At 48.8% G+C, this 12358-nt stretch overlaps 1 protein-coding gene across 14 annotated transcripts in view; it reads left to right on the top strand.

The window, feature by feature from the left end:
* Positions 1 to 12358, top strand: part of LOC5565300 (trafficking kinesin-binding protein milt) — a 312518-nt gene that overhangs the window by 288684 nt on the left and 11476 nt on the right. For all 14 annotated transcript variants that reach the window (XM_021846826.1, XM_021846824.1, XM_021846822.1 and 11 more), the window contains 2 exons: positions 186 to 386; positions 445 to 1890. In XM_021846826.1, the coding sequence (XP_021702518.1) occupies positions 186 to 386; positions 445 to 1890 (1647 nt within the window). The remainder of the gene's footprint in view (positions 1 to 185; positions 387 to 444; positions 1891 to 12358) is intronic.

The following is a 12358-nucleotide window of genomic DNA, read 5'->3' as shown; positions in this document are numbered from 1 at the left end:
CTAGAGGTGCTCTATCTGTTTCTGCGGAGATGTTGGCCAAGCTGACCATACGATTCTGTACGTTGAAAAAAGCGACAGCACCAATCAGTACCGTTTGTGCCCGACTGCTTTATGGTTGGCAACGACGGTGTGTGCATATGATCAACTACTGCAACTGATAATGGTAAAATTACGTTTCTTTCCAGTCACACCCACCACGTCCAAATCGGTGAACCTGGAACTGTTGCAGCGAAAGGTCAAATCGTTGGAAGACGAAAACAAGTCGTTGCGCTCGGAAGCCGCCCAGCTAGTCCAGGAAACCGACGAATGCGAGGAGCAGGAGCGAAGGCTGATGGCCGACATCGCGAACCAGCTCAGCACGGCCAACAGCGAATTCGATGGACTGAGTAAGTATTTTTTTTTTTAAAGATAAAAGATAACAACTCATTATTTTACTTTTTACAGATTTGGAGCTTGAAAGACTGAAGGAAGAGAACCGACTACAACATGAGCAAATCATTAGCCTTACGGGTCGCCTATCGGAGGCTGAGATCCGGTTGCATCAGCTCACTACCGAAAACGAGGAAGCGTCGTCGTTGCTCAGTATTACCAAAGAGAACCAGAACCTGCTGGCTGGCGAGCTATCGGAGTTCAAGGCACGGTATCAGGAAGTCCTAAATCTACTGCACGATGCGCAAGAACAGTTGCGGCGCCAAAGAAAACGTTCCCAGCCCATGGCTAGGAGTACACTGATACCGGGTTTGACTGCTCCCGCACCGGATTCGCTTCAGTCGGAATTGATGGAAACCTCGCTGTATTCGGAGCACAGTCTGGATTCCGGTATCGCTTCGGAACGAGGAGGTCCGCTGCACCAACCATCGTACAAAAAGGTCTTTGAAACAGTGCGTTCTGCTACGCGGGCCAACCCGACTGGTTTCAGCGATGGCTTTTCGCATTTGGGATCTATGACGATGAGTTCTTCGTCACAACCACGTATGGCACCTTACGTATTCCCCGGCACTGGAACCACGACTACGCATTCGTACAAGAGTGGTTCCTCTATCTATAGCACAATGTACGACAGTTCCCTAGGTGGTCGATCATTCTCACGTGAGAGCTTAGTTTCCGAATCAGAAGATGGATACCCGGGAGCAGCACAAGGTCCTGGTGCACCTGGCGCCAAAGACCTGGAAGCAGCTCTGAAACGACTGACACCGGCCGAAGTGCTGGCTCGCAGAGCTATGCTGCAACATGCGCCGGCAGGAACCTACAGCTACGACGACCAGCCAAGTGGAATTCCGTTGGGATGTCGCACACCGGACAGTATCATGTCCACCGGATCATCTGGTCTGTCCGGTATGTCTTCGAACCAATGGCGTCTTCCGGAAAAACTACAAATTGTCAAACCCATCGAAGGATCCCAAACTCTGCATCACTGGTCGCGGCTAGCTACCCCGACTCTCAGCGGCCTATTGGAAGAGCGCCCTGGTGTCACAATCCGCGGTGGACGCGGACTGGAGGACCTTGGCCTGCAGACCTACTCCCTATCGGATGTAGAAGAAGACGCCGAAGAACAACCCGGCAAGCGCTTCCAATCGTTCGGTTGTACTTACACCTTCACCAACAGTACCGTGATGCATCCGGATGATGGCACCACGGCTGTAACGTTTAGCCTTCCACCGTCGCAAATGTCCTCACAGATGGCGTCAGAGTGTCCCTCGCGGCAACCGTCCGCGCCGTCCACACCGCGAACCGGTCTATCGCGAAGGAATTCCTGCTCGACGTTTTCGGTCAACTTGGGATTGGCATCGATGCTGAACGAACGCGGAATCAAGGCTGTGACGCCCAGTGCGCTGAACACGCCCGCCGGTCCAAACTTTTCGCCCACGGTCACGCCGTGCAACAGTCCCGGTAAGTTTATTTTTAAGACATTCACTGTGGGCAAAACCGCAACTTTTAGAAGCCGCTGGTGTCAAACAGTGAAAGCAACATATTTTTTCTAAATCAAAAAAATAAAAAAAAAATATGCGGAATCGATTGATGATAGTCTCGTCTAATGCAGAGTATATTTATATAATGCTTTATTCCGTAAAATCCGTAAAATATTAGAAATTCTTCCCGATATATTTGATTGTGTACAACTTTAATCGTACGATTAACCTTCTGTCTGCGCGAAAAAAGTTACGCGATAATTTCGCGAAATTTAAACAATGTTTCGATTTTCTGCAGTTTAAGAAATAAAATTTAAAGAGTTTTACTAAAACATATAAGAAATTTCTGGTTTGGTCTGGTTCAGCGCGGAGAGAGATTATTGTGGAAAAAGGTCTAAAAATGAAGATTTTTTAAACTTTGCACGCTAATATCTCAGAAACAGATCTACACAAATTATACTTTCTTCGGTGAAGGCAACAGGCAACGGGCTTCTATATTACACATTAGTTATTTGGAAATTTCACCGCATTACATGGGTTACTGATTCCGTTAAGCTTTTGAGTTAAGAATTTTTGTACCGTGGAAATACCCCGATGGTTGTTCTTTAAACTCGTCCCTACATCAGGGAATTAAACGCGCACGTAACAATTTAAAACATACTTTATTACGACACGATAAAAGGTACGAAACGATACGGGACGTAAACAAACTAACTGAAGTACACAGATACAATACGATGACAACCACATTAAAATCATTCAATGATGCGCTTCTCCAGCATCACACATAGACAGTTATGCTGCCTAGTGCGAGCCCAGCGGCGTGCGAAGAACTGCATAGTACACCGCGATAGGGTTGTCCTCAACATCTCCCCTCTTAATATAGGTGGTAGGGGTCGAACCTGATTGGCGGTCTTCGAGTCCGTGAAGATCGCCTAGGAAGATCTACCACCGGTTCAACTTCGATTGCGGATTCGAATTCGGGTGATGTTGATGTCGTTGATGATGAAGAGGAAGACGGGACAGCCGGAACCTCGTGTCGTGGCGTAGACGATGCACGGGCCGGCGTGGAACCTAGCAAGGTAGGCTCGGGACTGGAGACAGGCGCTAACGTAGGTGACGATAACGAGGCGCTCGGAACAAGTGAAGGAGTTGGCGTGCCGCCCGGTTGGCTGGGTAGATTCCAGGCACCCAACAGGATGTCCAGCGGCAACAAATGCTGGTTAGAGGTGGCTTGACCGATGGAAGGCTTCGGTGTCGTGTCAGCAGCATGACGACTCCGGAGCTGGTTGATGTGAGAGCGCAACATTCGGCGATCGTCGATCCACACATTATACATCACGTCTCCGATCTTTTCGACGACTGTACCGGGAACCCATTTCCAACCGTTACGACTGTGGAGCTTGGCGTAAACAGGGTCGTTTCGGCTGAAGGATCTCGATTTCTTGAGGTCGTCGGACGTTGGCACTGGTGTACGTATCGGCGGAGGACGCAGAAGCTCGAGACACGTGCGGATTTTGCGCCCGAACATGATCTCTGATGGCGACTTCTGGTCTGGCAAAGCCCGGTTGGGTGTGCTGCGGTACGTGAGCAGGAAAATGTCCAGTGCGTGCTGTATCGATCCTCTCCCCTCTCGAATCTTCTTCACGGCCCTCTTGAAAGTGTCCACGAATCGTTCCGCTTGGCCATTTGATTGTGGATGGAATGGGGCTGTCGTGAGGTGTTCGATGCCGTTGGAGGCGCAGAAATCGGCAAATTCGGCGCTTGTGAACTGGGTACCGTTGTCGCTGACCAGTGTAACGGGCATACCCAGCCGAGCAAACAAACCACGGAGAATGGAAATGGTCACCGCCGAGGTGATACGATTTGTTTGGACGATCTCCGGCCATTTGGAGAAGGAATCGACGACGATGAGGTAATAGTCGCCTTCGATTGGACCGGCGTAGTCGACGTGGACGCGCTGCCATGGAGCGGCTGGTTTGGGCCACGGCACCGGTGGAGAGTGAGGAGGCGATCTGGCTACGGACGCACAATGTCGACATGCCTTGACGAAGTCGACGATATCGGCATCCAAACTGGGCCAATACACGTAGCTTCTGGCGAGGGCCTTCATACGCTGCATGCCGGGATGGCCACGATGAAGCTGTTCGAGACACTGCTTGCGGAGCAGCGTCGGGATGACGAGCCGTTCGGCAAACATGACGCACCCATCTACCACGGAGAGCGATTCCTGCCTGACTTGGAACCGTTGAATGTCGGACCCCGAAAGCTTTGACTGGGGCCAGCCATGTTGAACGTGGTGGTAGACTTGGCGGAGCAGTGGATCTGCTTGGGTGCTTTGCGCGACGGCTCTGAAATTGAGAGGTAAAACCTTTACCGTATTAGAAACAACTGACCTGAGATCCTCTTCCAGGTTGAGGCTCGCGATGACATAGTCCTCTTCGGGCCTGACGTGCTGGTTGATCAACCGGGAAAGCAGGTCTGCGTTGCCAAACTTGTGGGTGGGCACGTACTCGATGTCGAAATCGTAGAGCAGCAGATGGAGAGCGAAACGTTGGAGCCGGTTGGCAGTGTAGACCGGTATTCCTTTTTTCGAGCCGAAGATACGGAGCAGAGGCTGGTGGTCGGTTTGCAACCGAAAGTGCCGTCCGAAGAGCATTTTGTGGAATTTCGTGACGGCAAATATGATGGCCAAACCTTCGCGGTCCGGTTGGCTGTAGCCTTGCTCGGCCTTCGTGAGTGCCCTGGAAGCGTGCTGGACGACCTTGATGCTACCGTCGTGGAACTTGTGGCTGATTGTTGCCCCAAGCCCAACGGAAGAAGCGTCGGCAGAAACGATGATCTCCCGCTTCGGATCGTAATGTGTGAGTAGCAGATCCGAGGAGAGAATTGCCTTGAACTGCTCGAACGCTTTCTGGCACTCTGGAGTCCACTGGAATTTTGCATCGTCTTTCAGGAGATTGTCGAGCGGGTATCGGAGCTTACGCATGTTGGGAACAAACTTGCCGTAGTAGTTGATGGCCCCCAGGAAGGATCGTAGTCCGGACACATCTGTAGGCGGCGGCAGCTTCGTAATCGCCTCGATTTTGGCCGGATCCGGACGTAACCCGCGACTGTCGACGATGTGACCCACGTATTGCACCTGCTGCTTGCGAAACGTGCACTTTTCGGGTCGGATGGTGAAGCCGAAATCCTGTATTCGCTTCAAAACAGCCCGTAAATTGCGGTCGTGCTCCTCTTCAGTTCGGCCGCCAACGATAACATCATCGAGATAGCCGGAAGTGCATTCCAGACCGGCTAACATTGTATCGGTGATCTGCTGAAACGCACCAGGCGCAACTTTCACACCCGGCGGGAGGCGGTTGTAGGAGTAAAGACCACGATGAGTGTTGATGGTTAGCAACTTACGGCACTGCTCGTCAACTTCCACCTGCAAGAAGGCGTCGGACAAATCGATCTGGCTGAAGACCTTGCAGTTAGCCAGCTTGGCGAAGATGTCGTCGGGCAGGGGAAGTGGATACTGGTTTGGTTGGAGCGCAGCGTTCAAACCCGTGGAATAGTCTCCGCAAATTCGAATGGAACCATTGGCTTTGCGGACGACGACGATCGGAGCGGCCCACTCCGAATATTCGACCGGGGTGATGATATTTAGCTTTTCCAGCCGATCGAGTTCCTGGTCGACGGCATCGTACATCGCGTACGCAACCGGACGCTTCGGACAGAAAACGGGTCGAACACTTTCTTTCAACTCCAATTTAACTTTCGTTTTGCTGCACAAGCCGAGCTGCTCGCTGAAAACGTTGGGGAAAGACGACTTGAGTGCAGCGGGTGACGCAGGAGAGCCTGACACGTGGCAACAGAAACTGTCCATGGGCACGGACCAGAGATTAAAGCTGTCCACCAAGTCGGAACCGAGTAGCTGAAGTTGTTTCCCGGTGACACGGATGAGCTCTCGCCGTGTGCTTTCTCCGATGGTGACGTCGCACTCGAATTCCCCATCGAGCGACAAGATGTTGCCGGATGCTGTCTTCGCCTTCACCGTTGCAGGCAATAATGCTGGGCTGCCGAGTTTCTGCCAACTTTCCCTGCTGATGACGGTGATATCTGAGGCGGTGTCGAGTTGCAGTCTGATATTCGTTCCAGAAAGGCCGACGGAAACGAATCTGCGTCGCTGCTGCACGCTGCACACGTCAACAACCACCACCTTCGTCGAGACTACTCGCTTCTTGCGTTTGCTTCCCGGTTTCCGGGATTTGGCACTTTCGCAGTAACCTTCACGGTGTCCGAATTGGCCGCAATCGGAGCATTTGTGGTTCTTGTAGCTGCAATCACGGGCGTAGTGTAATGCACCGCAGAGCCAACACGGGTACGTTGGCTTCTTGACGGCGTCACTGGAAAAATGTGTTTGTGCCTCGCGATCACGCTTGTCGAACCTCTTCCCACCAAACTTCCTCACCGCTTGCACTTGGTTGTACGGAGATGGAGCTTCGATCATCGCACTGTCATGCTTGAGATTGAACAGGCGTTGACACTCCTCGGAGAGCTGCTCCAACGTGACGTCGTTGTTGTCCTCGATTTTCGTGAGGAGACGAGTGCGGATCTCGACGTCATTCTCCGATTTCAGGCCACAAACGTACACCAAGCACTTGAACTGCTCTTCTGTGAGCTTTCCTAGTTCAAATTCTACGCAAGCCTTATTTACCCTGCATGCGAACGCCACATGATCCTCCGTGGGATTTTTCGCAATCTGCAGGCATCGGTATCGGCGGCTAATCACCGACTCTTTCGCTCCAAACAGACTTTTGAGTTTGGCAACTGTCTGTGCGAAGCTAAACTCCTTCGGAAATTTAGGCAAGATATAGCTTACATACCTCTCATGCTCAGATAAACCCAATTTGCGCATAAGTAGGCGAACTTTCGCCTCATCGTCCAGCCTCGCAGCATCCTTTTCGAAGAGGTCGTCGTAGCGAGAGTACCACGCCGCGAAAGTGGCATTACTTTCGGCCTCGTACCGGAATTCCTTGATATTACTGGCCAAGGAGTCAAGGATTTGTTCCGGATTGGGTGGCACTTGAACATTTATTGACGACGCGACGCTACTTAGGAACTGCTGCTGCTGCGCAATAATTTGCCCCATAAGCTGTTGGTGCTGCTGCTGACTCTGGGTCATCGATTGCTGCATCATATGCATAATTTGCATGAGCATATCGGTACTTACTTGGGCTTGCGGTGTTTGGTGGGATTGGAAGGTTGAGAACTGCTGTTGTGGAGCTGAAGAAACCGGAACGAATGGCTGCTGCTGCTGGTGTGTAGTCACAACGGGGACGAAAATTTGCTGCTGCTGCTGCTGGTGAGCCGCCGGCGCGGGGATAATCGGCTGGTTTAATTGCTGCCGATTTATCACTCCCGGGGGGTCAACACCATTTTGCCCGTTTCGATCACTATCACCGTCAGCCATCGCACTCCACTTTCTTTTCTTCCGCGCGGGTGACGAAATGTTGGGTGAGTTTTTATCGACGGAAAAACTACCCTCACTCGCGAATTCTCGTCGCCACTTTTGTACCGTGGAAATACCCCGATGGTTGTTCTTTAAACTCGTCCCTACATCAGGGAATTAAACGCGCACGTAACAATTTAAAACATACTTTATTACGACACGATAAAAGGTACGAAACGATACGGGACGTAAACAAACTAACTGAAGTACACAGATACAATACGATGACAACCACATTAAAATCATTCAATGATGCGCTTCTCCAGCATCACACATAGACAGTTATGCTGCCTAGTGCGAGCCCAGCGGCGTGCGAAGAACTGCATAGTACACCGCGATAGGGTTGTCCTCAACAAGAATCTTAAGACATATGTATTTAAAACATTTGATGCTCATTACTGCCTCCTAGTAACACTATTCCGGTATGCTCAGGAATGCTAATCTCTTGGCTTAACCAGTAACTTTACTGAAGACACCAGCTAGCTATTTGATCTGCATCCTGAGATACATGACTTTTTTTAATGCTCCCTAGCGCCTCCTACCGGCAAAATATGGAAACAACTAAACAAGCCATTTGTAGCCTCCGAACAAATGAACAACTTTGCTGAAGACACTAGTCTTCTAATATAACTCAAACTTGAGATTTATGAGTTTGTAATATTTGAAGCTTATCACCGACTCCTAGTGGCAGTTTGTTGAGTTTGCATGCAGCATATAGCCCTTGATTGAATGAGCAACTTTGCTGAACATATCAGTTCTCCAAATCCAAATGAAATCCCCAACTAACCACACTATAATGGCCCTGTCCCTGTTGCAAATCTTCACCGAAAAAAAGTATAATTTTTTATATAGCTGTTTCTGAGAAATAAGCGTCCAAAGTAGCAGAATTTTATAATTTTTGGAACTTTTTTCACAAAAACCCCTCCCCGCAATGAACCATCTCTGTTTGAATTTTTCAGCAAAACTGAATTAAATTTGATAATAAATCTTTGAGCTGTTTAGTGGAATACCTATAGGGGCAATGGGGGCAATATGAACATACGGGGCAATATGAGCCACCTCGGAATTGACCTCAAAAACAGTGTTTTAATGTCTAGTGTCATTATGATCTGCAAGAGGATGCTTCGAATAGCCATCACACTTAAAACCGTAAAAATATTGGTTTAAAAACTCGAGATATTCACAAAAATGTACATATTTGTCCTTTGTCATGAAAAGCTTATAATTTTGGCAGTTTTCAATTAAGGCTGTAAGACAATTATATTTATTATTCTTGCAAATTTTACCAATCATCTGATACTCCTGGTAATATTGAACAATTCGAGAGCGAAATAAGATTTATTCAGGAAAAAAATATTGGAAAACAGAATATTATTTAAAAAGTGAAGGGGCGGGGCAAAATGAGCCACCTAGAGATTGTATAACATTTTGCGGTAATCCACTTCGCGGTATACCATTTCGCGGTTTGTCATTTCGCGGTACGACATTTCGCAGTTAGTACCATTTGGCAGCATGTCAATTCGCGGTCAGTACCATTTCGCGATGTACTGTTTCGCGGTTTGAACCGAGAAGTTTCATCTATCCTAACAGAGCAATTTGAGGGGCTGCCTGTGTTGAAAAGAAGGGTAAATCACCGATGAAAATATTATAAGTGATAATGCCAACAATTTTCAGTGCAACTCGTAGGAAAAACCACACCGCGAAATGGTATAGACCGCGAAACGACATACCGCGAAATGGTACTAACTGCAAGACGGTAAACCGCAAAATGATACAAACCGCGAAATGGTACACCGCGAAATAATTGACCGCGGAATGGTTTACCGCGAAATGTCGGACAACCGCATAGTCATCTTGATGCACCATTACAAGTGTAACACTTTGCTAGAAAACAGTTCGAACCAAAAGTCGCAATTTAATACTAGAAATACGTGGTCGGTTTTCGTAGACAGCTAACTATAGCAGCGAACGGTCGCGTTGAAACCGTTCTCGTATATCGCTTGATTATTCGTCGCGTTGGTGGTAATAAATTACCTCTCGTCGGTTTATCTTCGCTCCATTTTGAGCCAGTCCTAAATAGTGTCTGCTTGAGTAGTTTTGATAGCATTTAGAGCGTAATATCAAATATTAATTGTGTTGTAGCCTCGGATCAAGCTTTTGATTTCAGAGCGCTGTGTGGAAATCAAACAATAGAGCTGATTGCCATTGTCTGCAGCTAAGCAAAAATACCGCCTAGTGAGTGGCATCTCGTGCTGTGAAACTTGTTTTCTCTTTCGAGCTGGTGAACAATAAGTGGTCTACCAGTTCCCGACATGCTGTCGGGGACTAACCCTTTCCCCATCTGGGATACGGGTCCAGCTAATCGTCGGAATGGAGAATTCACAGGACCCCTCTTCCCTGAATGGGGAGATCCGGATGGTAACCTCGGTCAAATGGTAATGCTAAGGATGGAAGCCGTGGAAGGTACTCTTCCCCCAGCACCTATACTTCTCAGGAAGTCAGTAGAAAGCTACTTGGGAGCGAAGGTGGAGGGAGCTTATCCTGAAGCGAGAGGCACTTCGTATGTCTTGAAGCTAAGGAATACTGCTCATGTGGAGAAATTGAAAAGAATGTCTCAGCTTGCGAACGGATTCCCGATTAGAATCGTGGAGCACCCAATCCTCAACGTATCCAAGTGCGTCATTAGCAGCAGTGAGTCGTGTAACTACTCGGACAAGGAACTACTCGAGGAACTGCAACCACAAGGCGTGAAGGAAATACGCAGGATCACCAAATCTCACGGCGAAACACGCATCAATACACCCACCATCATTTTGACCATCCAAGGCACCACCGTACCCCAATATGTGCACATCGGTTGGATCCGCTGTCGAACCCGCCTATTCTACCCTTCACCAATGCTTTGCTACTGCTGCTGGGAATTTGGGCACACCCGCGCTCGTTGCACTCAGCTTAACAACCCGACTTGTGGCCTCTGCTCCGAAAAACATGTGATCGACAAAGACAATCCGTGTACTGCTGCTGCTTTCTGCAAACGATGCAACACTATCGACCACCCACTCTCAAGCCGCAAGTGCCCCACTTATACGAAAGAAGAGGAGATTCAACACTTACGAGTGGATATGGGAGTTTCGTATCCAGCAGCCAAACGTCAATACGATTTGAATCACAGCTCAAAATCAATGGCTTCCGTCGTAGCCGCTGGCAACGATCATCGTTACGCTGAGCTCTCGTCTAAACTGGACAACGTGCTAAAGGACATGAAAACCAAGGATAACAAAATCGAAGCGCTGATTACAGAAGTCCGAAATAAAGATGCCCAAATTGAAAAACTCCAAGCAGCGCTTAAGGCCACACCGCAAGACAGACTAAATCTGGTGAAGGAACATGGTACGATTCAGGACCTAGTCGACAAGATTCGTTCTCTTGAGTCTGCTCTTGCCAGAAAAGACAGGGAAATTGCCACGATTCGAGACATATACATCCCAAAAAGAACCGCCGATAATCTTTCTACCGACCGCTCCACCAAGAAGCAAACTACAAAAAACCAAGAGTCGAATTCCACCAAAAGCTCTAACAACGGTACGAAGAAGAAAGTGGATAAAACTGACAGTTTTGAATCTCTCAATAAACGCACCAAAAATCGCCCTTCGCCATCAGCCACTCCTGAACGTACAGATCCTGCTCCGGAGTCCCCCTCGCACACTGTCCACATGGATTTCTCTTCAGGGGACGAACCGATGCTAAACGCATCCGGTTACATATCCGACACGTAAATGTTTCGGCAGTAAGACTAGTTTTCCCTCGATTCTTCATAAGATCAACAGAACCACCAACGACAAACTTCAATGTTGCCCCATCGAAGCAGAATTGAAGCCATCAACCGTAGTATAGATCTGGAAACTAGTCTAGTATCTACTCACACACCAACAACATCAACCACCAACAGCATCTTTAACTTGGCATCCATCTACGACAGTCAACTTTCCACCCCTTCAACTTCCCCGGCGGAGCTACCGAGCAGTCGAGGCCCCGTCAGTGCGGAAGTCATGACCACACCGGAACTGGCGGACAACCCCCGACACTCCGTAGCGGCCGGAAGAGGGACGGACAAGGGAGGAAACTCCTATCCCCCTGAGGACAACGCGGGACTCAAGACTTCAAAAAAGCCGGCATTCAATCCTGTTAAGAAACAATCCTGGAAACGCTGTAGTACTACTCCATCGGCATCTGGCCGATATCCACAAAGAAGAGCCTTGCCTGAAAGTGCTAGAACCAATGCAGCATTATACGACTTAATACAATTCAAGCATACGAGAACTCCTTTTCCAACAGCGGGACGTTCTAGCTCGCCTCTCCACGAATGTCAACCAAGAAGAATCGTCCGAAGCACCAAGTCTCATCAGGACTCCACGTTTACCTGAAGCTGGTACTCGCCTATCGCGGAATCATCAATCCTGACAACAAATTCTCCTACTCGACTACCTCGAGACAACTCAAGCAGGCTTACTACCAAAGCTCCGCTGGCCATCCAATGGAACATGAATGGCTTTTACAACAACATCGGGGACCTCGAATTACTTATCCGTGATCAGCAACCAATTATCCTTGCCATTCAAGAACCCCACAGGATCAGCACCGATGGACTAAACCGCTCTTTGAGGGGGCAATATAAGTGGACCCTTAAATGTAACGAAAACGTCTATCACTCGGCTGCTATCGGTATTCTGTCATCTGTCCCCCACTCTTCTATCCCATTGGATACCGATTTACCAATAGTAGGCGTGAGACTTGATTACCCCTTCCCCCTGACAGTTATCTCGGGATATCTGCCTAATGGAAACGTACCGAATCTCGAAACTCAACTCATGGATATATTAAAAAGCTTGGATACACCAAGCCTGATCCTATGGGACACTAATGGTCATCACACAGAATGGGGTAGCCCTTC

Source organism: Aedes aegypti, chromosome 2 (assembly GCF_002204515.2).
Source record: "Aedes aegypti strain LVP_AGWG chromosome 2, AaegL5.0 Primary Assembly, whole genome shotgun sequence".
Taxonomy (NCBI): domain Eukaryota; kingdom Metazoa; phylum Arthropoda; class Insecta; order Diptera; family Culicidae; genus Aedes; species Aedes aegypti.
The sequence above is the reverse complement of the archived record's forward strand: the minus strand, read 5'-3'. Positions and strand labels throughout refer to the sequence as shown.